Source organism: Mastigoproctus giganteus, chromosome 6 (genome assembly GCF_048544385.1).
Source record: "Mastigoproctus giganteus isolate SK-2022 chromosome 6, ASM4854438v1, whole genome shotgun sequence".
Classification (NCBI taxonomy): domain Eukaryota; kingdom Metazoa; phylum Arthropoda; class Arachnida; order Uropygi; family Thelyphonidae; genus Mastigoproctus; species Mastigoproctus giganteus.
In genome coordinates, this window is record NC_143580.1 from 190,265,130 (window position 1) to 190,290,051 (window position 24,922).

General features: G+C 39.1%; 1 protein-coding gene across 1 annotated transcript in view; it reads right to left on the reverse strand.

Moving 5' to 3' along the window:
• The window catches only part of BBS8 (tetratricopeptide repeat protein 8), a 284,023-nt gene that overhangs the window by 165,979 nt on the left and 93,122 nt on the right, over positions 1-24,922 (reverse strand). Inside the window, exon 6 of the mRNA XM_090376638.1 lies at positions 14,449-14,536. Coding sequence (XP_090232764.1) covers positions 14,449-14,536 — 88 coding nt within the window. The remainder of the gene's footprint in view (positions 1-14,448; positions 14,537-24,922) is intronic.

A 24,922-nucleotide genomic window follows, 5' to 3' on the forward strand; every position in this document is an offset into this window, starting at 1 on the left:
AAATATAACCACTTCCACTTCACCCCTCTGTTCGTTCGAAATACCTGTCCAGCTGAGCCTTAAACTTATTTAGGCTATCAACTTCCACGACAAGGGATGGAAGTCTATTCCACCAACCAACCACATGCTGGCTAAAGGCAAATTTCCTCACTTCTATCCTACATCTGTCTTTCTCAATTTGAATTTATGCCCTCTGAGGTGATTATTCTGAGCAAGAGGAAGAATCCCGTCAGCATTGAGCATGCTCAAACCATTCAAGGCTTTATACACCTCTATCAGATCACCTCGCTGGTGCCTAGTCCCCAGACACTGTAATTTGCAAAACTTAAGCCTTTCTTTGCAAGAGCACCCCTCTGTTCCATTCACTAATCTTGTTGCTCTTCTCTGTACTCGTTCTAGCATCTCTACATCCTTCTTGAAATGAGGCCTCCAGACTTGTATACAGTACTCCTGTTGCAGTAGCATAGTGTCAGTAGTGTCCTTGACAACCCTGCCAACCTTCGTATCGTCCGTAAACTTGGACATTAAGCTTGATATACCATCATCAATATCATTTATAAATACAGAAAACAATAATGGACCCAATACTGAACCCTGAGGGACTCCACTAATAACATTAGTCCACGATGAGCAGTGTCCATTGATTCCCCCTCAACCACCCCTTTATCCATAGCAGCAATTTGCCTCCAATGCCACACTGCTCCAATTTGTGCAGCAGTCTTCCATGTGCAAAGGCATCAAAAGCCTTTCTAAGATCCAAGTATATAATATCAAAGTTATTCCCTGCATCCAGTTCTTTTGTGACTGCATCATAGTATCCAATCAAATTGGTGGCAAGACTTCCCCTTAACAAAACGATGCTGTGTCTGAGCTATAACTGAAGTCTTGTCTAGATGATGCTGCAGTGCTTCTTTAACCAGTGACTCCATTAATTTTCCAGAAACAGAAGTTAAACTAACAGGTCTATAATTACTTGTGTCGCCCTTTGATCCTCCTTTGTGAATTGGGGTCACATTTGCACATCTCCAGTCCATGGGTACTTCCCCTGAGTCCAAGGAAGATCTCATAATTATGGCTAAGGGTTTGCTTACTTCCTTTGCTGCCTCCTTTAATATAACTGGATAGATCCGATCCACCCCAGATGCCTTTATTGTATTTATCTTCAACAATTTGTCCTCCACTTTACTCTCAGTTATTAAGATTATCTAGCTCACTGCAGAGTTGAATACACCTCTGGCATTCCCCTCGCTGAATAACTCCTCATGTGTGAATGTCGATGCAAAATATTCATTCAGTTTGTCAGCTACCTGAGCAGGATCATCAACAGTTGACCCATCAATATCAAGTGGACCAATCTGATTCATTCCCTTAATTCTAGAGTTTACATAAGTAAAGAACTCTTTGCTGTTTTTCTTTGCATCCCTTGCCAAAGATTTCTCGTAATCTGCCTTCGCCTGCCTAACCTCCTTTGTAACTTGGTTACAGATCAACTTGTATCTATCATAGGCTTCTGTGTCACGTGTTAATTTGTATGTATCCCATACATTTTTCTTCTCTGCCATATGTCTCATTAGTTCATCTGACATCCACTTAGGCCTAAACCTTGAACAATATTTCTTAGTTGGTATGTAAAGCCTAGTAGCTTCCAAGATAAGTTCTTTGAATGCTTCCCATTTTGAATTTGCTGTTGGTAACATCATCAGTTGGTCCCACTGTATAGAATTTAAATACTGTCTCAGTCCATTTTAATCGCCTTTACGAAAGCAATAACCCTTCCCTTTACCCCTAATGGTAGTTACCTCTTTGAGTAAATCACACTTGAGCACACTGTGATCACTGCCACCTAGTGGTTCATTTACCTGCAGATTCGTAATGCATGAAGAATCACTACTGATAATCAAATCAAGAGTATTACTCCCTCTAGTTGCCTCCCGAACATGCTGATGTAGAAAACAATCATCCAATAAATCCATAAAAACCTTGCTAGTGTGTGATTGGCCAGCCCCCAAATTCCAGTCAATATCTGGGAAATTAAAATCCCCCATTATAAGACTCTCTCATTTACTGGCCCACTCTATTTCCCTGTATAGTTTCTTATTATACTCATCAGAGTCATTAGGCCTATAGAACACTCCTACTCTCAATTTTGATATCCCAATGCTTACGTCACACCAAACTGACTCGACACTGCACTGTCCAGCGATGTCGACTGGCTTCACTTCCTTGGATTTTATGTATTTCTTAACCAATAGCATAACCCCTCCTCCCTTCCTATCCTTTCTGTAGACATTGTACTCCCCAAATTCCAGTTCTGCATTCCTTATATCTGTGTGACACCACGTCTCTGAAATCCCCGCAATATCTGCCTTTGATGTTTTGAGCAATACCTCAAATTCATCAAATTTATTTACTAAACTCCTAGCATTGGTGTACATGCAAGTATACATGCACCTGTTTCTATTCTTAGCTACCCTAACACAACCCATGTGTTTATTTGTACCCCAATAATTCCGAGCAGTCTCTGAAATATCCTGCATCTTATTTTCCAGTCTGTGGCTCATTCCAATAGAAGCAGTGCAAGAATCACTTTCACCTCTGCCAGTGGCTACTGTTAATCTATTAGTCCTTGTATCCCCCCAATCTAGCAGTTTTCCGACCCACCTAACACTGCCTCGATAGCATCAGCAAACTTTCTTGCACCCTTTCTATTTAAGTGTATCCCATCCCTGTAGAAGCAGTCTCTCCTGTTAACAAGTACAGACCAGGCTGAAAAAAATTCTACCCCTTGAGCCTTGCACAATCTTTCCAGGGCCGAATTGATCGACAGGGCTCTCATCATATACTCCCTCCTATCGTGTCTGGGCAGAATTGCAGGCACTTTCAAATTCAACCCTAATTCACGGCTTTTTTTCAACAGTGACCTGTACTTGTTAAGTAATTCCGCCGGTCTCCTACTCTTAATATCATTAGTGCCAACGTGTACAACTATATCGCCTTTTGTGCCCTTAAAAGATGATATCCGCTCTGCAGTCTCATCAACCTTTGCCCCTGGCAGACATACCCTGGACTTTTCCGCCTATCCTTTTTACAAAGCATGTTTCCCATTTCCCTGACAATAGAGTCACCAACAACTACTAGTTCCTTTGGGACAAGCGCATTCTGCCTTGGGGGCTGCCACTGTGTTGCATGATGACCAAGTGCAAGCTCTGGCATTGGTGTGGGCAGCTGAGAGCTTGATGGGCCCCTCACTTTTAATCCTTCGAGGGCATCCACCCTGTCCTTCAAGCTCTCATATAGGCCCATAGCAATGCTGAGTTGTCACCTGATTTCCTTACACTCCTTGCATCGCGCACACACAAAGACATCCCCCATGGCAGTATCATGTCCCGTACCCAACTGCTCCACAAACATCAAGCAAGTAGAGCATTTTAATAGGCTGTGATTCGGAGGGCAACTGCCCCCCCCCCCCCCCCAGTTCTCCCCTGAGCCACAGCACTCCCATTAGCTTGAGCCTTTTGCTTTGCTGCTCTGGTCTGAGTCATGATTTCGATTTAATTTCAATAAAATTTCAATTTCAGTACAAATTTAAAACCCTAAACTTATATCACAATACAGTTATAATGCTATATTTTTGTTTCAGTATCGAGTGTTATCTATGAAATCCCTTTATATAACTTCCGTATCAAGTTAAGTATTAATTATTTATTTTTTACTAATTATTTATGTTACGTAACCCAAGTCGTTATATGTATAGTTAAAAGTACAATTTAATTGACAATGAAGTTCAACAAGATTAATTATCTGATTAATTGACAATATTATGCACTATACTATACTATATTAAGCTTACGCTATCTATTTCGAGATAATTTGTATCGCGTAACAGTGGCGGCTATTTACGAACGGTAAACACGTGGATTTTATACCCTTTCCGATACTAAGTAATACCTACAAAATCTCTATCTAAGTTACTTTATCATAAAAAGGAATATAAAGCTACTCTAGAAAATCAGTTAATATGCCAATTTAAGCTAATAAAACAGAAAATAAATCAGAAAAAACTTCTCTGTTCCAGGAGAGGCAAAAATGTACATCCACACAGGCTACTCTCGAACATCGACTCCGACTTTGAATGCTTCCCATTTTGAATTTGCTGTTGGTAATATCATCAGTTGGTCCCACCATATAGAATTTAAACGCTGTCTCAGACCACTGTAGTCACCTTTACGAAAGCGAAAACCCTTCTCTTTACCCGATGGTAGTTACTTCTTTGAGTAAATCCCACTTCAGCACACTGTGATCACTGCCACCTAGTGGTTCCTTTATCTGCAGATTCTTAATGCATGAAGAATCATTACTGATAATCAGATCATGTGTATTACTCCCTCTAGTTGCCTCCCGAACATGCTGCTGTAGAAAACAATCATCCAATAAATCCACAAAAGCCTTGCTAGCGTGTGAGTGACAAACCCACAAATTCCAGTCAACCTCTGGGAAATTAAAATCCTCCCATTATAAGACACTGATTTACTGGCCCACTCTATTTCTCTGTACAAATGCTCGTTATACTCATCAAGCCTATAACACACACCTACTCTCATTTCCAGTGCTCATGTCATACCAAACTGACTCAACATTGCATTGTCCACCAACATCAATTGGATGCACTTCCTTAGATTTTATGTGTTTCTTAACTAACAGCATAACCCCTCCTCCCTTCCTGTCCTGTCTATCCTTTTCTGTACGCATTTTACTCCCAAATTCCAATTCTACACTGCTTATGTCTGTGTGACACCACGTCTCTGATGGCGCACTATGGCCATAGTTGCCGATGCACCTAATAAATCCCTAAACCAACAACAAAAACCACGTCTCTGATATCCCAACAATATCTGCCTTTGATGTCTTTACTAGCACTTCAAGCTCATCAAATAACTATACTCCTAGCATTGGTCTACATGCAAGTATACATGCACTTGTTTCTACTCTTAGTTACCCTAACACAGCCCGTGTATTTACTTGTTCCACTATGACTTCCAGCAGACATTGCCAACAGCCAGTGAAAACTCATGACATTGCCATTTACTGGTTCAATCAATACCTCAGATTTATTAACTATACTTCTAGCATTAATATACAAACGTCTAATAGGCTGTCTTATTATTTCCTTTTTAAACCTAATATATCCCATGTAGTTAATGGATAAAATGATGGTTAAGTGGGAGAAGACAGAGGGTGGTAATCAATGGGTGCTGCTCTTCTTGGACTAATGTTATTAGTGGAGTCCCACAGGGTTCGGTGTTAGGTCCACTGTTGTTTTGTATATTTATCAATGATATTGATGAAGGTACTTCAGGCTTAGTGTCGAAGTTTGCAGATGATACAAAGGTTGGCAGGGTTGTTAATGACAGTAATGGCAGTGTACTGCTGCAACAGGATCTAGATAATTTGGGCAGATGGGCTAAGAAGTGGCAACTGAAGTTTAACCTTGACAAATGCAAAGTACTGCATATGGGTAGAAGTAACCCCAGAGAAACGTACCAACTGTGTGGTACTACACTTAAGGTGGTAGAAAATGAAAAAGACCTGGGAGTAATTGTGCAGTCAGATATGAAGTTCTCTGAGCAATGTAGACAGGCTGCCAGGGCAGGTCATGGGGTTTTGTCAATGATATATAGGAATTTTGCTAGCAGGGAAAAGGAGGTGATTATCCCTCTGTATAAGGCAATGGTCAGGCCACGCCTTGAGTACTGCGTACAGGTCTGGAGGCCTCATTTTAGGAAGGATGTAGATTTACTTGAGCGTGTACAGATTGGTGAGGGGGATGAAGATTGGTGAGGGGAATGAAGGGATCCTCTTACCAAGAGAGGCTTAAGTTCTGCAAATTGCAGTGGCGGGAGACTAGGCACCTGCGTGGTGATCTGAATGAGGTATATAAGGCCTTGAATGGGTTGAGCACGCTGAATTCTGATGGGATCCTTCCACTTGTTCAGATTACGAACCTAAGGGGGCATAAATTCAAATTAAGAAAAGACAGATGTAGAATAGATGTGCGGAAATTTGCCTTTATCCAGCGGGTGGTTAATTGCTGGAACAAACTTCCATCTGTCGTTGTGGAAGTTGATAGGTTGAATAAATTTAAGGAGGAACTGGACAGGCATTTGGAGGGAATGGTGTGATATTTTTTTTTTTTTGGCTGATCGTGCATAAGCTTATACATTTGCTTTTTTGCATCACATGCCACTACTACTACTACAAGTAATTATAGACCTGTGAGTTTAACTTCTGTTCCTGGAAAATTAATGGAGGCACTGGTTAAAGAATCACTGCAGGATCATCTAGACAAGACTTCAGTTATAGCTCGGACACAGCATGGTTTTGTTAAGGGGAAGTCTTGCCTGACCAATTTGATTGGATACTATGGTGCAGTCACAAAAGAACTGGATGCAGGGAATAACTTTGATATTATATACTTGGATCTTAGAAAGGCTTTTGATACTGTTGCACATGGAAGACTGCTGCACAAATTGGAGCAGTGTAGCATTGGAGGTAAATTGCTGCTATGGATAAAGGGGTGGTTGAGGGGGAGAAGACAGAGAGTGGTAATCAATGGACACTGCTCATCGTGGACTAATGTTATTAGTGGAGTCCCTCAGGGTTCAGTATTGGGTCCTTTATTGTTTTCTGTATTTATAAATGATATTGATGATGGTATATGAAGCTTAATGTCCAAGTTTGCAGACGATATAAAGGTTGGCAGGGTTGTCAAGGACACTACTGACACTATGCTGCTGCAACAGGATCTGGAAAGGTTGAGCAGATGGGCTGAGAGGTGGCAAATGAAGTTTAACATTGACAAATGTAAAGTACTACATATGGGAAATAGCAACCCCCAGAGCAAAGTATCAACTCTGTGTACTACACTGACAGTGGTAGAGAATGAAAGGGACCTGGGGGTGGTTGTGCAGGCAGATATGAAGTTCTCTGAGCAGTGCAGACGGGCGGCAAGAGTAGCTCATGGTGATATATAGGAATTTTTCTAACAGGGATAAGGAGGTGATTATTCCCTTGTATAAGGCAATGGTCAGGCCACACCTAGAGTACTGTATACAGGCCTGGAAGCCTCATTTCAAGAAGGATGCAGAGCTGCTGGAACGAGTACAGAGAAGGGCAACAAGATTAGTGATGGAACAAAGGGGTGCTCTTACGAAGAAAGGCTTAATTTTGCGAATTACAGTGTCTGGAGACTAGGCACCAGCGAGGCGATCTGATAGAGGTGTACAAAGCCTTGAATGGTTTGAGCATGCTGAATGCTGATGGGATTCTTCCTCTTGCTCAGAATAATCACCTGAGAGGGCATAAATTCAAATTGAGGAAAGACAGATCTGCGGAAATTTGCCTTTAGCCAGCGGGTGGTTGGTAGGTGGAACAGACTTCCATCCTTGTCATGGAAGTTGATAGCCTAAATAAGTTTAAGGCTCAGCTGGACAGGTATTTCAAACGAACAGAGGGGTGAAGTGGAAGTGGTTATTTTTTATTTATTTATTTTACTTTATTTTTTTTTTTTTTTTGGCTGATGCTGCATAAGCATGCTTTCTTGCATCAAATGCCTCTACTAATGCTAATGCTAATGCTAATGTTACTTATAATAGAACTTTATCAAGACGTTTTCCAATTGAATATTTCATTAGTTCTAGGACTCTCTGAAGAACTGTTCAGTAATTACCTCTTACTTTTCCTGGTCTAATAATCAGTATTAGCTGTCACTATATTATTGTCCCGACTGAAGTTATGCCTAAACAAATAAGATAATTACACAGGGCATGTCGCAATTCCAGGATAGAGTTGTGCTGCATAAATTAGATCAGTGGTCTCCAACTTATAACCCACGGATCAGCTAGTGACCCGTGACATTTTTTTTACCCACTTGAGAAACAGTTTCTTTCTAAAAATCAAATCACATAACATTGGTCCTTGAGGTTGTCACAGACTTTCTCTCAGATATGCCAGACAAGCTGTACTTGCTACCTGGGAGTCTAAAACGCTGATGGAACTGATATTCGGGTGACACTCAAGTCAAGTGGACCCAATTTCGGCTAAGTCCGGACGGTCTGTGACAGCCATATCCTCTGCTTGCACCTTCATGATGGTGGGACTGTTAGTAATCCTGGGTATAACCTCCATGCACAAGTATATGGTGGGTGACCACCCAGGTGTGAACCAACGTAAGCAGGTGTCAAGATGTGGTGCCCATACCACATGGAGGAATGCTGCCCCTCTATGTTACCAGGCAGTACTAGGTGGCAGACGACTCTCATCAACGGGTGAAATACCACCACTTTGCTTATTGGAGGCTTGAAGTAGTGGAACCCATGTTTAGTCTCTAGAGCTAAGTTCCAGTCAACCCTTCCCCATCTCTTCCATCATGCAGTATGATTGATGACTTTTGAGGTTATGATGAACGTCGTGGCGAGATCCAATATTCCTTACATTTCGAGGGTACAGCTCTAAAACGGTGTTCGCAGGCTGGCCGCTAGTTAGTACACCGGACCGAACCTATTGGTAACTCTCTAGGAGGCTTCCGGATCAGCTAGTGTATAATCTTGCTATCTCTACTCTGCCAGATAGTGACTGGAGGGAGTTCGAGTAGTGTGTGTGTGCGGGGAGCATTGTCGAGGCCACGTTATGTCAAGGATCTGGGTATATTCTTACCACGTGTATGCCATATCCAAAAATTTCATTACTTCATACAGCATGTCCCACCCACTTTTTCTTACTATTGAATACACCATGAATTGTCAAACTAATAGAGGAAGCTTATCTGCGAAAAGATCTAAACCTCCCAAGGACTTCTTAATTCATTTCACAAACATACGTGGCCTGAATTCTAATCTCAACGATATCCATTTCCACTTGCAGTCTGCCAAACCCCATGTACTTTTTCTGACAGAATCTCAGTTATCGGTTGATTCAACTACTGCTCATCTCCGTTGCCCAAATTATTCACTGTATGATTCCTTTCACCTCAAAGGTAGTACTTGTGCATATGTCCGTTCTGATATTCCCTGTCAGAGACTTGGCAATTTGGAATCTCCTCTCTTTGATCTTCTCTGGCTTAAAATCTCTCTACCTCATTGTGTCTAATTCATCTGTTGTCGCTACCGTTCTCCCAACTCCACTAATCACTTGGAGCTCTTTGACTTCCTCTCTTTGCAACTTGACTTTCTCCAGTCCAACTTTCCTAATAGTGAGGTAATTTTCCTTGGTGATTTTAATGTTCACAACTCCAGCTGGCTTCCGTTTTCTAGTCACACCGACCCAGCTGATCGAGATACTGAGGCTTTTGCAATTACTAATTACCTAGCACAAATTGTTCATTTACCTACAAGAATACCAGACAATCCTAATCATACAGCCAATATGCTTGATCTTTTTCTCACAAACAACCCTTCTAAGTACATGGTCGAAGTGAGAGATCTTTTAGGCACTTCAGATCACAACTTGGTGATTGTTTCTTCTCCAATGGAGCCTTTATCGCATGGCTATTCCCAACCTCGTGTTGTTTGGCATTACAAGAATGCAAAATGAGATGACCTGCGAGACTTCTTTTCCTTGGTCGGATTACTGTTTCAAAACTTCTGATGTCAACGTTTGCTCAGATCGTGTCAGTGAAATTATTCTTGCAGGAATGAAATAGTTTATCCCACACTCCACTTTAAAATCTTGTCCTTTATCTAAACCTTGGTTTTCCAATAAATGTGTTAAGGCTTTTCAAGAGAAGAATGTTGCATATCGTAATTGGCTTGTTTCTAATTCTTCGGTTTCATTTTCTGCCTACACCAAAGCTCGCAACAACTGTAAAGCAGTTATTAATCAGTCCAAACTAGAGTTTGAACAGGCTAACTTGCTTCTTGCCCTAATGGTAGCTGAGCATTCTGGTCTCTTGCCAAAGCTATTGGCCGCAACTTTTGCCCATCTCTGCTCCCACCTCTGTCCAAACCAGATGGTTCTGTTGTCACTTCAGCCAAGGATAAAGCTGACCTGCTAGCATCCCATTTTTCTTCCAGCTCATGTATTAATGATCTTGGTAAAACACCTCCCACCAATCCCAACAAGCTCCATTCAATGCCTCCTGTGGTCTTCCGTCAAAAGGATATCAGAAGGATTTTGATGAATCTTGATGCTAAGAAAGCTCCAGGTCCTGATGGTATTTCTCCACTTGTTCTCAAAACCTGTGCTCCTGAACTTACTCCTATTCTTTGCCACCTTTTTTCACTTTCTTATTCCAAAGTTGTTTTTCCTTCTGCTGGAAATTTGCTCATATCCAGCCAGTTCCTAAAAAGGGTGACAAATCCCTCCCATCCAATTATCATCCCATTGCAATTACTTCTACTCTTTCTAAAGTAATAGAGGAATCAATTAACCGCCAACTCTTAAACTACCTAGAAACCTTCCGTCTGATCAACGATCGCCAGTATGGATTCCATCAGTGTCGATCCACTTGTGATATTCTGGATTATGTTACCTATTTATGGACTAATTCAATGGAAAGGTACGGTGAAACACAAGTAGTTGCTCTTGACATCTCAAAGGCTTTTGATCGTGTTTGGCATAAAGGTCTTCTAAACAAGCTTCCATCATGTGGTTTGCCAACTGTTTTTAGTAATTGGTTATCCAGTTTTCTCTGTGATCGCTCACTGAGGGTGATGGTAGATGGCTCTCTGTCTTCTAACTTCTCCACTAATGCCGGTGTCCCGCAAGGTTCAGTTCTTTCCCCCCACTCTTTTCCTCTTGTATATTAATGACCTTCTTCCATTGACTGGAAATCCTATCCATAGTTTTGCCGATGATAGCACATTGCATTCCACTTTCCATTTTGAGAAACCTTGTCCTGCTCAATCAGCTTCAACTTCTCGAAAATCTTCTACCAATTCCTTAAATGCCAATCTTCAGGTAATTCTCCAGTGGAGCAAAGACAACTTAGTTGATTTTAACCCTTCTAAAACTCAGTCTTGTCTTATATCTCGCAAAAAGGATTCTTCTGCTCCTATGCTTATCTTTAGTGACACTCCGATTTCTATTCAAAATGATATATCTCTTTTGGGGATTACCCTGACTTCTAATCTCTCTTGGCACAAGCACATTACGAATATTGCTTCCTCTGCATCTAAAAAACTTGGTTTTTTCTTTCGCTCTCAGCGTTGTTTTGTCAGTTTTGTCAGCGTCAGTTTTGGGGGTGTTATTTCCCAAATAAAACCATGCATTCTTCAACATTGCTGAAACTTGTCTGACCATCCCTGAATCCTATCCAAGTCATTCTAAAGGGGCACCGCTTAGTGCTGATCATTAACCACTCTCCTGATCTTGACATTGTGTTCTGTATCCCTTCATCAATATCATTGAAGACCAGAAACTTTAATATTAAATATTAAACATGTAAATAGTTGCTTTACCCCATAATACACGCTGCAGTCATTATTCCATTTTTTAAATTAAAAATACCTCAAATTAGCATTTCAAGCATCACTATTTGAAATTTTTTCTAGGGTACAGGTGTGCATATGAACAATGGTGTTGAATGAAACAAGTAATACTTGAGAGATGCTAACTGCTAAACGCTTAACCTGTGATTAAGCAATATTAAAATAAACAAATATAAATAAAACTATGAAACTGAAAAATAAAAAAAGGAAAACTGTAATTAATACGCAAGATCCAGAGCTCACCCAGAGAAACACAGTGGCATGGGATCCTGCAGCAATAAGGTGCAACTGCTGCCCAAAATAATACTAGAGAAGCTTATCCTTCACAACCCATAAGCAAATGATACTTACTATAAGAAAAAATAACATACAAGAAAGTTTTGAGGAACCACAGTAACAGCTTGACCACAAGATAGATGCCACTGGGAAACTTCCTGCATGCTTGCATTTCTATCATGGCCTGCTTTTTGTTAGCAATGCAACTATGGATATCCCAATGCAAGTGATTGAACTAAAAATATATACTTAAATATGGCTGACATCCAGTAACCAGATAACTCAAGCAAATGAAATTTTGAAATGTAGATTGCACTACCAATTGGAACTAATCAACAAGCTAATGCAAATAAGAAAAATAAACTCTTAATAACTCATAATAACCCATATAACACCACCTGCCTCTGTCTTTTTCGGCTCTGAGAGAAGAAATTAAAATGAACGAGATTGCAATTTTCACTATTTTAAATTATTCCAGAAGTAAGGGCCATAAATTCAAATTACAGAGGGAAAGGTTTTAGATGGACCATAGGCAGGAAGTTTTCTTTTAGCCAATGGGTTGTTAATTGCTGGAATAAGATGCCGCTGTGGTTGGATGGGACTGACAGCTTGTGGAAAGGGGAGAAGGGAGATTAGAGGTCAGCAGGATAGTTGCTTGTGTAACAAAGAGATCACACAGGTAGTTAATTTAATTTTATATTTATTTATTTATTGGGGTTTTTTTTTTTTTGTTTTTTTTGGCTGTTGCAGCAAAAGCTTCAGCTTCCTTTTACCATAATACTAATACTAACAATGACAATAAGAAATTATTTTCCTATCCACTTCAAAAATAGAATAATACCTGAATAATAATAGTAACAATTAGGCATTCTCTAACATGTAGATGTTAGAGAATGCCTGATCATTACTAATACAGTGACTTCTTAACTTACGTGCAGGTTACGTTCTAGAACTTCTCGTGCAATTTAAATTCACGTGTAATGTAAATAATCTCCAAAAAATGTGATAACAGGCTTATGAGAGTAACTCTTGCATCTAGCTAAGTTACCCCTACTGGTAGATACCATTCATTATCTTTGGTTGGATGACTGGGAATTCTAAAGAAAATGATGAGCAACCAAAGGGATTCATTCATCTTTACTAATTTTTTTTTTTTTTTGAACAGTAAGATAAAGTATGGTCACTATAACCAAACATATACCGTACAACACAAACAACACTTGGGAGGGAGAGAGATTGGGGGCGTAGTGTGGCCTTAGGCAGATTGATGAGAGGAATCATCATGGTCAGATTCAGTTCCCTCAGATTCGGACCAGATAGGTGGCAGCTGGGGTGTTACGCTAACGAGGGAGGTGGAGGTTCATTTGACTGCTCCCTTGAGCACTTGAAAAAGGAATCCAGAGTTAGTTGCTTTGCACATTGCCTCTTCTCACACAACAACTCATAGCAGCAACCAAGTTCTAGCTTAATTTTACATTGCACTTTAGAGCTTCATTCAAGATTAGGAACTTCAACAGCTAACAGATATAGGCCTTCATCTATAAGATTTAATGCTTTCGATATTCCTTTCACTGTCAGGCTCTGTTCTTCTTTAACCTCTGGACTTTCACTTGCTTCTGCCTCTTCCTCTTGAATGCGATGCTGCTCCAATGCAACAGATCTTCATTGACAATTTTTGATGATGTGAATCAATTAAATCATCAACATCAGTTGCTTCCACTTCAGTGAACCCTATCTTTTTAGTGAGTTTCATGCATTTGTCTTTAGTTTGTGCATAATTTTCATCGGTATGAGAGCCTTTGAAGGAGTTGCTAAGCTCTGGACATAACTTATGCCACAAACTTTGAATACAGTTAACACCAGGAACTTCACACCATACAGCATCAATAAATTTTAAAGCATCCTTTATATTGAAGGCTCGCCAATACTCATCTGTTCATGGCCAGTCTTGTCAATTAGATCAGCCAGAATGCGATTTGAATACCGAGCCTTAAAATATTTAATCACATGTTGGTTCATAGGCTGGAGTATTAAGGTTACATTTGTATTAAGTATTAAGACAACATCCGTGTGGATGGCTTGTGGCATTATCAAAAATAAGCAAGATGTTGAATGGAATTCCTTTTGCCTTGCAATACACTTCCAATTCTGGTCGTAACTGAGATCCAACATAACTTCTGAAAATAACAGCAGTCATCCACAGGCAATGACCTGTCATAACCTCTAATGGCATGAGGATTTTTATAGTAGTAAATGCACACAGGTTTCAGTTTATGACCTTCGATATTAGTAACAAACAGAAGTGTTAGCTGATCTTTCATCAGCTTAAAGCCAGGTGCAGTCTTTTCAGCAATGGAGATATAAGTGCAATCAGGAATTTTTTTCCAACATAAACTTGTTTTGTCAAGGTTGAATATCTGTTTAGGTATGCACTCCCCCTCTCATGGCACTTTCTGTAAATATGATTGCCACTCGTTATTTAAATTCGCCTAATTTAAATATGCATAAAGTAAGAAGTCACTGTATTATTTGTTTTTTCTAATTTAAATATTCAATTTTCTCTGCTTTGCTAACCTATTTTGATACAAAATATGATCCTGTATCTAGTTTAATAAATGATTAAATAATAAATTTTAAAAATTTATTTTAAATTAAGTTAAAAATTTAATTTAATAAATTATTACTTTACCTTGCCAAGCCAAAGGAAAGTATCAACCATATCCTGCTGCTTTGCAGCTGATTTAAATTGCCTTTCTGCATCACGATACATACCAAACCTAACAGAAAATCGCATTTTATTAATTATACATAGAAACAAAATCATAACTAAATATATATTTAAGTTTACAATAATCACTTGCAAATTATAACATTCAATAAAGTTTTTGGTAATTTCAAGGATTTAAATTTTCTACATGAAAATTATTCCAGCTAATAACGATAATTTTCTATTCAGAAAAAAAAAAAAAAATGAAAAAAAAATTGAAAATGTTAAATATTCAAGAAATTAGCCAAAAATTTAAAAATACATGCAGTGCAAATTATCTGCCTATTGATATAAAGCATCAAAAAGTTCCAAAAGTGAATTCATTAAAAATAACTGAACATCAAATATGAAAACCTTTTTATTTTACTTTCTAACATAGAATATATAGAATTTTTCAGTGTAGGTGGCATTTTGGTTGCACGTGTGCAAAGGTTAATTTTTATCTGTTGTTAGTAATAATTTGATATCATTGTGTTTTAGAATATTGTTATTTTAATAAAGATCTATAAAATTTTGCCTTTTATTGAAGAAATCAAGCTCAGAAATAGTTGTTGAGGTATACAGTAAAGAAAACTTTATCAAACAGTTAGATGTCTGAATGGTACAAATGCTTCAAAAATGGATTACATCATGAAATCCATCCATTTCTTTATGAATGTAGCAGATTCCAAATATGACAGATGGTGCCTCCATAGCCAGGTGGGCAGGAGTGGCAGTGTGCAGCACACGCTTCTTGATTAGACCAGGGTTCGAGCGCGTGACCACCAAATATGGAGGATGCAGAAAGGTCAGAGACTGACCACCACATATCCCCAAGCAATATGGCCTTAGTTGCTAATGCTCCTAAAAACCAAATAAATAAATAATAACAAATATGACAGTTTTTACACAGCATCAATGATTTGCCTAGAAATAAAAGAAAAAAGTATATATGCAATAATCTATATCAGGTTTATTAACAACAGACTACACAATAGAGCTCTGGCAACCCCCCCCCCCCAACATTTCTTCCATCATGCCATATGATTGATGTTTTTGAGATTATGATGGCATCATCGTATGATGAATGCAATCTTCCTTACAATTTGGAGAGTAAAGTTCTAAAATGGTGTTCGCAAGCCAGCTGCTGGATAGTCCATCAACCTATTGTTAACTCTCTGGGAGGCTTCTGGATCAGCTAGTGTATAATCTCACTGTTCTACTCTGCCAGATAGTGACTGGAGGGAGTCGGTGTAGTGTGTATGCTGGGGGAATTTTTGAGGCATGTTGGGGGCATCCAAATCTCTTTCTAAAGCAATGGAGAAATTCTTTACCCACCAACTCCTAAACTATCTAGATACCTTCTATCTGATCAATAATCACAATATGGATTCTGTCAGTGGCAATCCACTGGTGATATACTGGCTTTTGTTATCCATCTATACAATATTCAATGGAAAAGCATGGTGAAACTCACCAAACTCAAGCAAATTGTTCTTGAGATTTCAAAGGCTTTTGTGATCATTTTTTGCATAAAGGTCTCCTCGCTAAGCTCCCATCCTATGGTTTGCTGAATGTTTACTGTAATTAGGTATCCAGATTTCTGTCTGACCTCTCAATGTGGGTAATGTAATATAGCTCTCGGTCTTCTAACTTCTCCACTAATGCTAATGTTCCTCAACATTCAGTTTTTTCTCCCATTATTTTCCTCTTGTATATTAATGACCTTCTTCTGCTGACTGGAAATCCTATCCTCGCCCTGCACAAACAGCTTCAACTTCTCTAATATCCACTGCTAATTCCTTAAATGCTGATCTCCAGTGGGGCAAAGATAAGTCAGTTAATTTCAATCCTTCCAAAACTCAGTACTGCCTTATATCTCACAAAAAATGATTTTTCAGTCAGTGGAAGAAGGTCATTTGAGAATTCACTTAAAAAGTACAGGGCAATGTTGAGAAAAGCACGATTTAATATTAAATTTAAAAGTGTCTGCAATTCTGTCCAGATATGATAGGAAGGATTATACCACGTTGTTGATGTTGTTGTTGTTGTTGTTGTTGTTGGAGTGGAGGTTTAATGGCACAAGGGCTACTATGGCCAATTGCATCTGAGTATATGATGAATGCCTTGACAATCAACTGAGTCCTGGAGAGACTGTGTAAGGCTCATAAGGTAGAATTTTTCTCAGCATGTCCTATGCTTGTTAACAGAAGAGGCTGTTTATGCATGGATGGGATACACTTAAATAGAATGGAAGTAAGAATATTTACTGATACTATTGAGGATATTAGGTGAGTTGATACACAGACTAATAGATTAACAGATGCTACAGGCAGAAGTGTGTGTGATTCTTGCACTGCTTCTATTGGAACAAGGTGTCAGGGCTCTCAAGGCCTGCTGAGGATGCCCTCGTGGAAAAAGCAAATACACGGGCTGTGTTATGGTTACTAAGAGTAAAAACAAGTGCATATATAGTTGAGTGTATAGTAATGCTGGGAGCACAGTAAATAAATCTGATGAATTTTAAGTAGTACTGCTGACATCATCAAATACAGACATTTTAGGTATATTGATGTCACTCAGACATAAGGTATGGAAAATTTGAATATGAGAAGGACAGTGAGTGCAGAAAGCACAGACAGAACAGGAGGGGGCAGGGGTTGTGTTCTTAGTTAAGAAGCACATAAATCTAAGGCAGTGGGCTCTAGCTGAAATGGGTGAACACTGCAATGATGAGTCAGTTGGATGATATAAGAAGTAGGAAAACAAAAATGAGAGTAGGAGTGTGTTATGGGCATAATGATTCTAATGAGTATAATGAACAACTATACAGATAAACAGAGTAGGCCAATAAATCAAAATGTCTTATAATAGGGGATCTGAAATTCCAGATAATAATTGGAACTTGAAGGTTGGTCATAACACAGTAGCAAAACTTTTGTGCAATTATTAGGTGGCTCTTTTTCATACCAGCATGTTAGATAGGCAAAAAGAGAAAGCAATACTCAATCTGATCATAAGCCACAACTCTTCATGCATTAACAATATGAACATAAAAGAAACACTACATTGCAATGATCACAGTTTATTCATGTGGGATTCGCTGAGATGTAACTACTGTCAAAGACAATGGGAAGAGTTTTACTTTCATAAAGGTGACTGCAGTGGTCTCAGACAATTTTTAAATTCAACATGGTGGAACCAACTGATGAAGTTACCAATAGCAAATTCTATATTGAGTAACTTCTACAATAATATTCAAGATTGTTATTGTAGAGGCTACTAGATTTTTACACCAACTAAGAGATACTGTTTAAGGCTGACCTAAATGAATGTCAGATGAAGTGATGTTACTTGAGGCAAAGAAGAAAATATGTGGGATGAACATAAATTATCAGGTAATACAGACTCTATAGTAGATATAAACTAGTCTGCAATCAAGTCAAAGAGAAGGATAGGCAATCTAAGGCAGATTAGGAGAAATCTCTTGAAAAAGAATGCAAAGAAATGCAGCAAAGACTTCTTCACTTATGTAAACACTAGAAGGAAGAAAGGAAAGAAGGGGTTAATCACATTGGTCTGCTAAATACGAATGATATTAACAGTTGATTTGATCCTACTCAGGTTGCTAACAAACTGAATAGATATTTTGCATCTATATTCACTATCCCCCTGGCACCATCTACTGCAAAGAGAATTTGTCTCTAACCAATGTAGCATTCATCTATTTATTTAAGGTAAGACAAATGCAAGGGGATGCAATGTAGAATGAATAAATGTGAAAGAACTGAGTGAAAGTGCTGGGCACTGAATGAATGTGATAGAGCGAAATTGAAATTGTGATGAAAGATAAAGAATGTGAAGTTATAGTGAAAGAGAGTGACCCAACAAGGAAGCAAAAGTGAGTGAATGAGCAACTTTGTTTATGTGTATCAAGCGTGCCTCCTCGTTTTGTAATTGTGTTTTAAAAATGAGTAAAATACTTAAAAGGTGTGAAAAGGAAGCATCCTGGCGAAGACACTGCAGATTCAGAGAGAAAAAAAAAAAGAAGCAATATCGATAAACAGAGGCGGACTGAGTCAAAAATTCTTACACAGGAAAATTTATAGTGGCCTCATACTACGGTTTATGGCCAAAATCACACCGGCCTCCGGCCCACAGGGATTTCCCGGATAAGGCTTATGGCCAGACCGCCTCTGTCGATAGAGAAAAAATATGAAATTGTGAAACGCTTTGAGCGAAATGAAAGACCATGTGATATTGCACGTGCTACAGACCTAAATGAGGCAACGCCGAGAATTACAAAGAATGCAGAGAAAATAAAAACAACTTTCATAGCGGGAACAACTCAAAGTGTAATTAAAATCCATTAGATTAAGACACAAGGATTGGAAGAGATGGAACGGCTGTCTTTTCTATCTGTTTTTCGATTTTCTATCTGTTTGGATAGAAAATCAAACAAAAAACAAGTTTGCTTACGATAGAAGCAAAAGCATTAGCAATATTTTATTACGTAATAGTCGTAATAAAATACGTATTTTATTCGTAAAAAATACTTTTTTAGTATTAAAAAATACTAAAAATACTTTATTATAATATAATAAATAATAAAAAAATAAATATTTTTTATTATTTAACATATAATAAAAAAATATATTATATTATTTTTTATTACGTATTTTAATCGTTATAAAATACGTAAGTATTTTTTAACAATTAAAATTACCCGATTATTTATTGTGCTTGGTAATGTTTTGGTTCCAAATGTGTGTTCAATCTTGGGTGGTCGGCACCTAACCCCACTTTTCCCATAGGGCCTGTTGTTTATATTGCACGATTTTGCATTGCACGAGGGTTTCTAGGAACACAACTATCGTGCTATACGAGGACAGACTGTATTAGTATTAGAAATGGCCACATGGTGAAGGCAAGCCTATGGCTTATGCTGCACCAGCCAAACAATAAAAAAAGTTTAAAAAATAATAATAATAAAATAAAATAAAATAACAAAAAAATAAAAATAATAAAATAATAATAATAAGAAGAAGAAGAAGAAGAAGAAGGAGGAGAAGAAGAAGAAGAAGAAGAAGAAAAAAAAAAAATTAATAACAGAAAAGGAAATAGACAACCAATGTGTTCCCCTCCTCCCCTAGGTAATTATCCAGCTGACCTTTGAATTTCTCCAAACTGCCTACCACACATGTAGGTAACCTATTCCAGAAATTTATAACTAGCTGGCTAAAATAAAACTTCCTGCAATCCAGTCTAAACATCCCCCCCCCATAACTTGAAATTATAACCCATTGTTCTAGAATCATTTATAACCATGAAAATTTCATCCTCGTTCATTTTTCTTATGCCTCTCAGAGCCTTAAACACCTCAATCACATCGCCTCTAACGTGCCTAGTTTCCAAGCTCTGCAACCCACATGTTCAAAGTCTGCTGATCTCACCAGGCGAGTTACCCATCTTTGGACTCTTTCAAGAAGCATGATGCCTTTCTTCAGGTGCAGTCTTCATACTTGAACACAGTATTCCAAGTGTGGTCTAACAATAGCCTTATATGATGAGATTATGACATCCTTATCTCTACTAGCAATTGTTCAATAAATTATCAATAGGACACCATAGGCCTTCCTTGCAACCAGTCTACAACGCTCAGAGAACTTCATATCGGACTGTATTGTAATACCCAAGTCCCTAAGTCCCTTTCCTCTACTACTGGCTTTAGTTCAACTCCACCAAGTGTATAAGTTAATTTTGGGTTACTGTTCGCCAGATGCAATACCTTACACATTGCAGGATTAGAGCATAGCTGTCATTTTTCTGACTCATTCTGAAGAAGCTCTTGGCGGTGATCATTAACTACTCTACCAATCTTTACATCATCTGCAAATTTAGACATCACGGCCTCTATCCCTTCATCGATGTCATTTATGAAAATAAAAAACAACAGTGGTCCTAATACTGATCCTTGGGAAACCCCACTTCTTACATCAACCCCCATCTGAGGAATAACCATTTATCACAACCCTCTGCCTCCTGCCCTGAAGCCATTCTGCTATCCATCCAAGGATTTTTCCCTGTGATTCCAACCTGTCCCAGCTTATAAAGTAACCGCTCATGTGGAACTGAGTCAAATGCTTTGCTGAAATCCAAATAAACAATGTAGAAATTATTCCCAAGTCCAGCTCTTGAGTGACCCTGTCAAAATAGCTATCCAGATTAGTTAAACATGATTTTTCCTTTACAAAACCATGCTGAGTATCCTTCAGAATTCCATTTCTATCTAAATGATCCTGACTTCTACCCTTGATCATTGTCTCCATGATTTTCCCTACTATTGAAGTTAGACTGACAGGCCAGTAATTCCCACTTCACTCTTAGAACTGCCCTTATGTATTGGAGATACACTGGCACTTTTCCAATCCAACCGAATCACTCCTGGGTCCAGTGATGCTCTCATAATTAGCCTCAATGGCTCAATGCACTCACTTGCCGCCTCCCTTAAGATTATAGGGTATATTCCATCAACCCCAGCAGCATTAATGGTGTAGGCACAAAAGTTTTTTCATTAAATAAAGATGTGAAATTTCAATATCATTAATTACATTTTTTTCAACTTCACTCCCATAATTTCTCATTGATGTAAAGGGTTTTTCTTCCGTTAATTATCTATACATAATAACTATACATAACATCATCTGCAACTTCAGCTGGGTATCTAAAACTATCCCACATCCATTGAATAAGGATCTGATCTGGTTTGTCCTTCTCTTCTTTGCATTTATATATGTGAAGAATTCCTTATCCTCACTCTTTGCCAGCGATTTCTCATAATCTGCCTTTGCCAGCCTAACTGTTTCTGTGGCACTATTACTGATCAATTTGTAGCTGTTATAGGCTTCAGTACCTTTTATTGCTCTGTAACTTTTACATGTAGTCTTTTTCTGTTCAAATTTTGGTAAAAGGAAGTGAATGAAGGTATGACTGTAACTGTGAGCTTAAAAACACGTTAAATATATAGTTTTGAAATATACACACTAAAACAAATGAACTTATCTACTAACAACGTCGATACACCCACTGCATACCTCCCTGGCATGAAAAACATGCAGCCAGGACTGCCCCCGCCCAACTAAATAGGAATAATAAATTGAGGGGCCCGGGGATGCAAGGCAGGAGAATGAATAGAACCATGGGTGTGAGCGAGAAAGGACACAAAATTTTAATTCTTATCAAGTTGTATTAATACTAGCCCTTAATTTAGCTGCTCTTAAACTTAAATTAATTTATTTATTTTAAGCTAATCATAAAGTACTTTATCTTAAATTCATTACACACCACTGGATTCTCCCCTCCCCCAGTGTGAGAAAGAGGATGGATGCATGAAAAAAAGAACAAAAAAACATAATTTAATAGAAAAGAAAATAAAATTTATATAGCATAAAATATAATAAAAAGCATAAAATAGAAATAAATGTAGTATGTGAATGAGTAGTTATGAATATCACAAACTGTGTCTCTCCAATCCCACCTTCCTAGACTGAGTGGTGGGCAGAAGACCATTTATGGCCTCATGTCCATCCAAGCAGATACAGTGGTACCTTGGATTGCGAGTAACTTGGTCTACGAGTGTTTTGCAAGACGAGCAAAAATTTTTAATAAATTTTAACTTGATAAACGAGCGAAGTCTTGCAATACGAGTAAAGTCAGTCCTCGTATAACACGTGTTTACACTACACGAATTCGATCATACACGATTTATAAATATGCGAACGATAGCTTATATAACACGAACCGAATTCACTTATGCATGATTTGCCTTTGTGTTTACAAGAAATGGCAGTCGAACGCAGAATCACCCCAACCGAACGCAACACGATATGAATGAAGAGAAGATTCTGAAAATGTATTTTTTTTTTTTTAATGTTTTTTATATCAGTGAAGAGGAAACACATTTCACCATAATAACGTAAAAACCAACAAAATTTCAGCTATCAGTATAATCATAAATGCAATTAGATCGAGTTTACTACCAGATTCCACTAGCAGGAATGTAACTGGAAACTGTTTTAATTGTTTTGTGGTAGTAACCCCTAGAAATGTGCTTTAGTAAAATGTGAGATGTTAATAGTGTATCTCTGCCTTTACGGTGTTGTTTATTCAATTGCTACACGCGCACAGCTTTGTTTATGTGTATCAAGCGTGCCTCCTCATTTTTGTAATAGTGCGAGCGATGAATCTGTTTAACGACAATGCAATTGTCATATTTCCGCGAAATCCTCAAGAGGAGCAAGTGTCATTGGAGAGGTTCCTTGTTAAAGTCGCACAAAAAGAAAGAGTCAACAGATAGCAGTGATTCCGTTAGTGACAGTGAAAGTCGTCCTACCACAAATCCGATTGCTTTATGTATATTAAATTTAAATATTAAAAATATGAAAAGGTATGTATGTATTTTGTATTAATCATTTTTACAGTATATGAATATTTTTGAGTTTTGGAACAAATCATCTAGGTATCCATGATTTCTTATGGGAAAATTCGCTTTGATATACGAGTGCTTTGGATTACGAGCACATTTCCGGAACGAATTATGCCCGCAAACCACTGTACCATGCTGTGGCTACCTAGTCAGCATGTTCTGGGATGCAGACCTTGGCCAGTAGGGCTTGATCACTGGTCGACATGGGATAATGTGTCCAAAAAGGAAATCCAACATAGGGACCCTCACCCTATGATCCTTCATTCTTACCACTGGGGTGGTTGTTCTTTCACTTCCCCCACCCTTGGTGGGACCCCCCCCCCCTTCTTTGCCTGGCGGTCACCTCCACTGCCTCTGTCAATTCCCACCCCCTGGGGTAGGATGGGCATACCCCTGGGGTGGGAATTGACACCCACCTGCTCCCTCCCCCTTTTTTAGTGGGCTCTTCCTGCCTATAGCCTTCACTACCTCAGAGTTCGCCCTGCCAATGCTATACACTCCCTACTGCCCAGCTTGCCTCCGCATGGTGCTGGTTGGTAAACTAGGGGTTTCTGTGTGAAAACAAAAACCCCTAGGCTAAGAGGCCAGATGAACACAACTAACACTAATATTACACGAACACTCAGTAACCTACATAAATCTGGCCTTTACAGAGTTTGTATTCACCACATTGCCTGGCACAGAGTTGGGGGGGGAACCCCCGGAGATGTATTACAATTAACACTATGTATTATATACACTGTGCTGCCACTTTATTAGGTACACCTACCTAGTAGCGTGTTGAGCCTCCTTTAGCCTTCAAAACACCCAGAATTCATCTAGGCATGGATCGAACAAGATGCTGAAAACGTTGTGCAGGAATGGAGTACCATGCAGACATGAGTGTGTCACGCAGTTCCTTGAGATTCGACAGAGGTGTAGGCCTGCAGTGAACAGCCCTTTCCAGCTCATCCCACAGATATTCAATAGGATTGAGATCCGCAGACTGAGTGGGCCACTGCAGCAAAGAAAAGACATTGCCATGTTCCTGGAACCATTCCATAGTGATTCGGGCTTTGTGCGCAGGTGCATTATCCTGTTGTAAGTAACCATCTGACTGAGGATAAACTGTCAACATGAAAGGATGCTCTTAGTCAGCAACCATGTTTAGGTACGATGTGGCATTAGACGTGAATCTATGGGTATCAATGGACCCAATGTGTGCCAAGAAAACATTCCCCACACCATAACACTGCCCCCACCAGCTTGCACAGTAGTCGTCAGACATGACGGGTCCGTGGATTCGTGTTGTTTTCGCCAAATTCTGAGCCTTCCATCAACATGATGAACCAGGAACTTCGACTCGTCAGACCAAGCAACTGTTTTCCAATCCTCGATAGTCCAGTGCTGGTGTTGCTGTGCCCACAGGAGGCGTGCTCTCTTGTTCTTCGATAACAAAGGTACGTGATGTGGCCATCAGCTGTTGTAGCCCATTTGTGACAAAGTGCGACTAGTGGTCCATTGCAATATTTTGTTCTGTGCACCAAGGTTGTATTCTAATGTGATGCGCGACATTGTGGCCCGTCTGTTTGCTTGCGCAATTCTAGCCATCCTCCTCTGACCACTCTCATCAACAAGCGATTTTCTTCCACAGGAGTGCTGTTGAGAGACTTTTTCTGTTCGTTGCACCATTCTCGATACACCCTTGAAACTGTCGTGTGTGGAAAGTTCAGGAGAACTGCCATTTCAGAGATGCTTTCCAGCACGTCTTGCACCTACTACCATGCCACGTTCAAAGTCCGTTAGATCACTCTTTTTCCCCATTCTTGCTACGGTTTGTACACTTAACTGATACTAGAAAGGTTGTTCTGCTGAATTTATATGAACATGTGGTCATGTGACTTGCAACATTGTGGGACAAGCCATTTGTGTGCACAGCAGGGGTGTACCTAA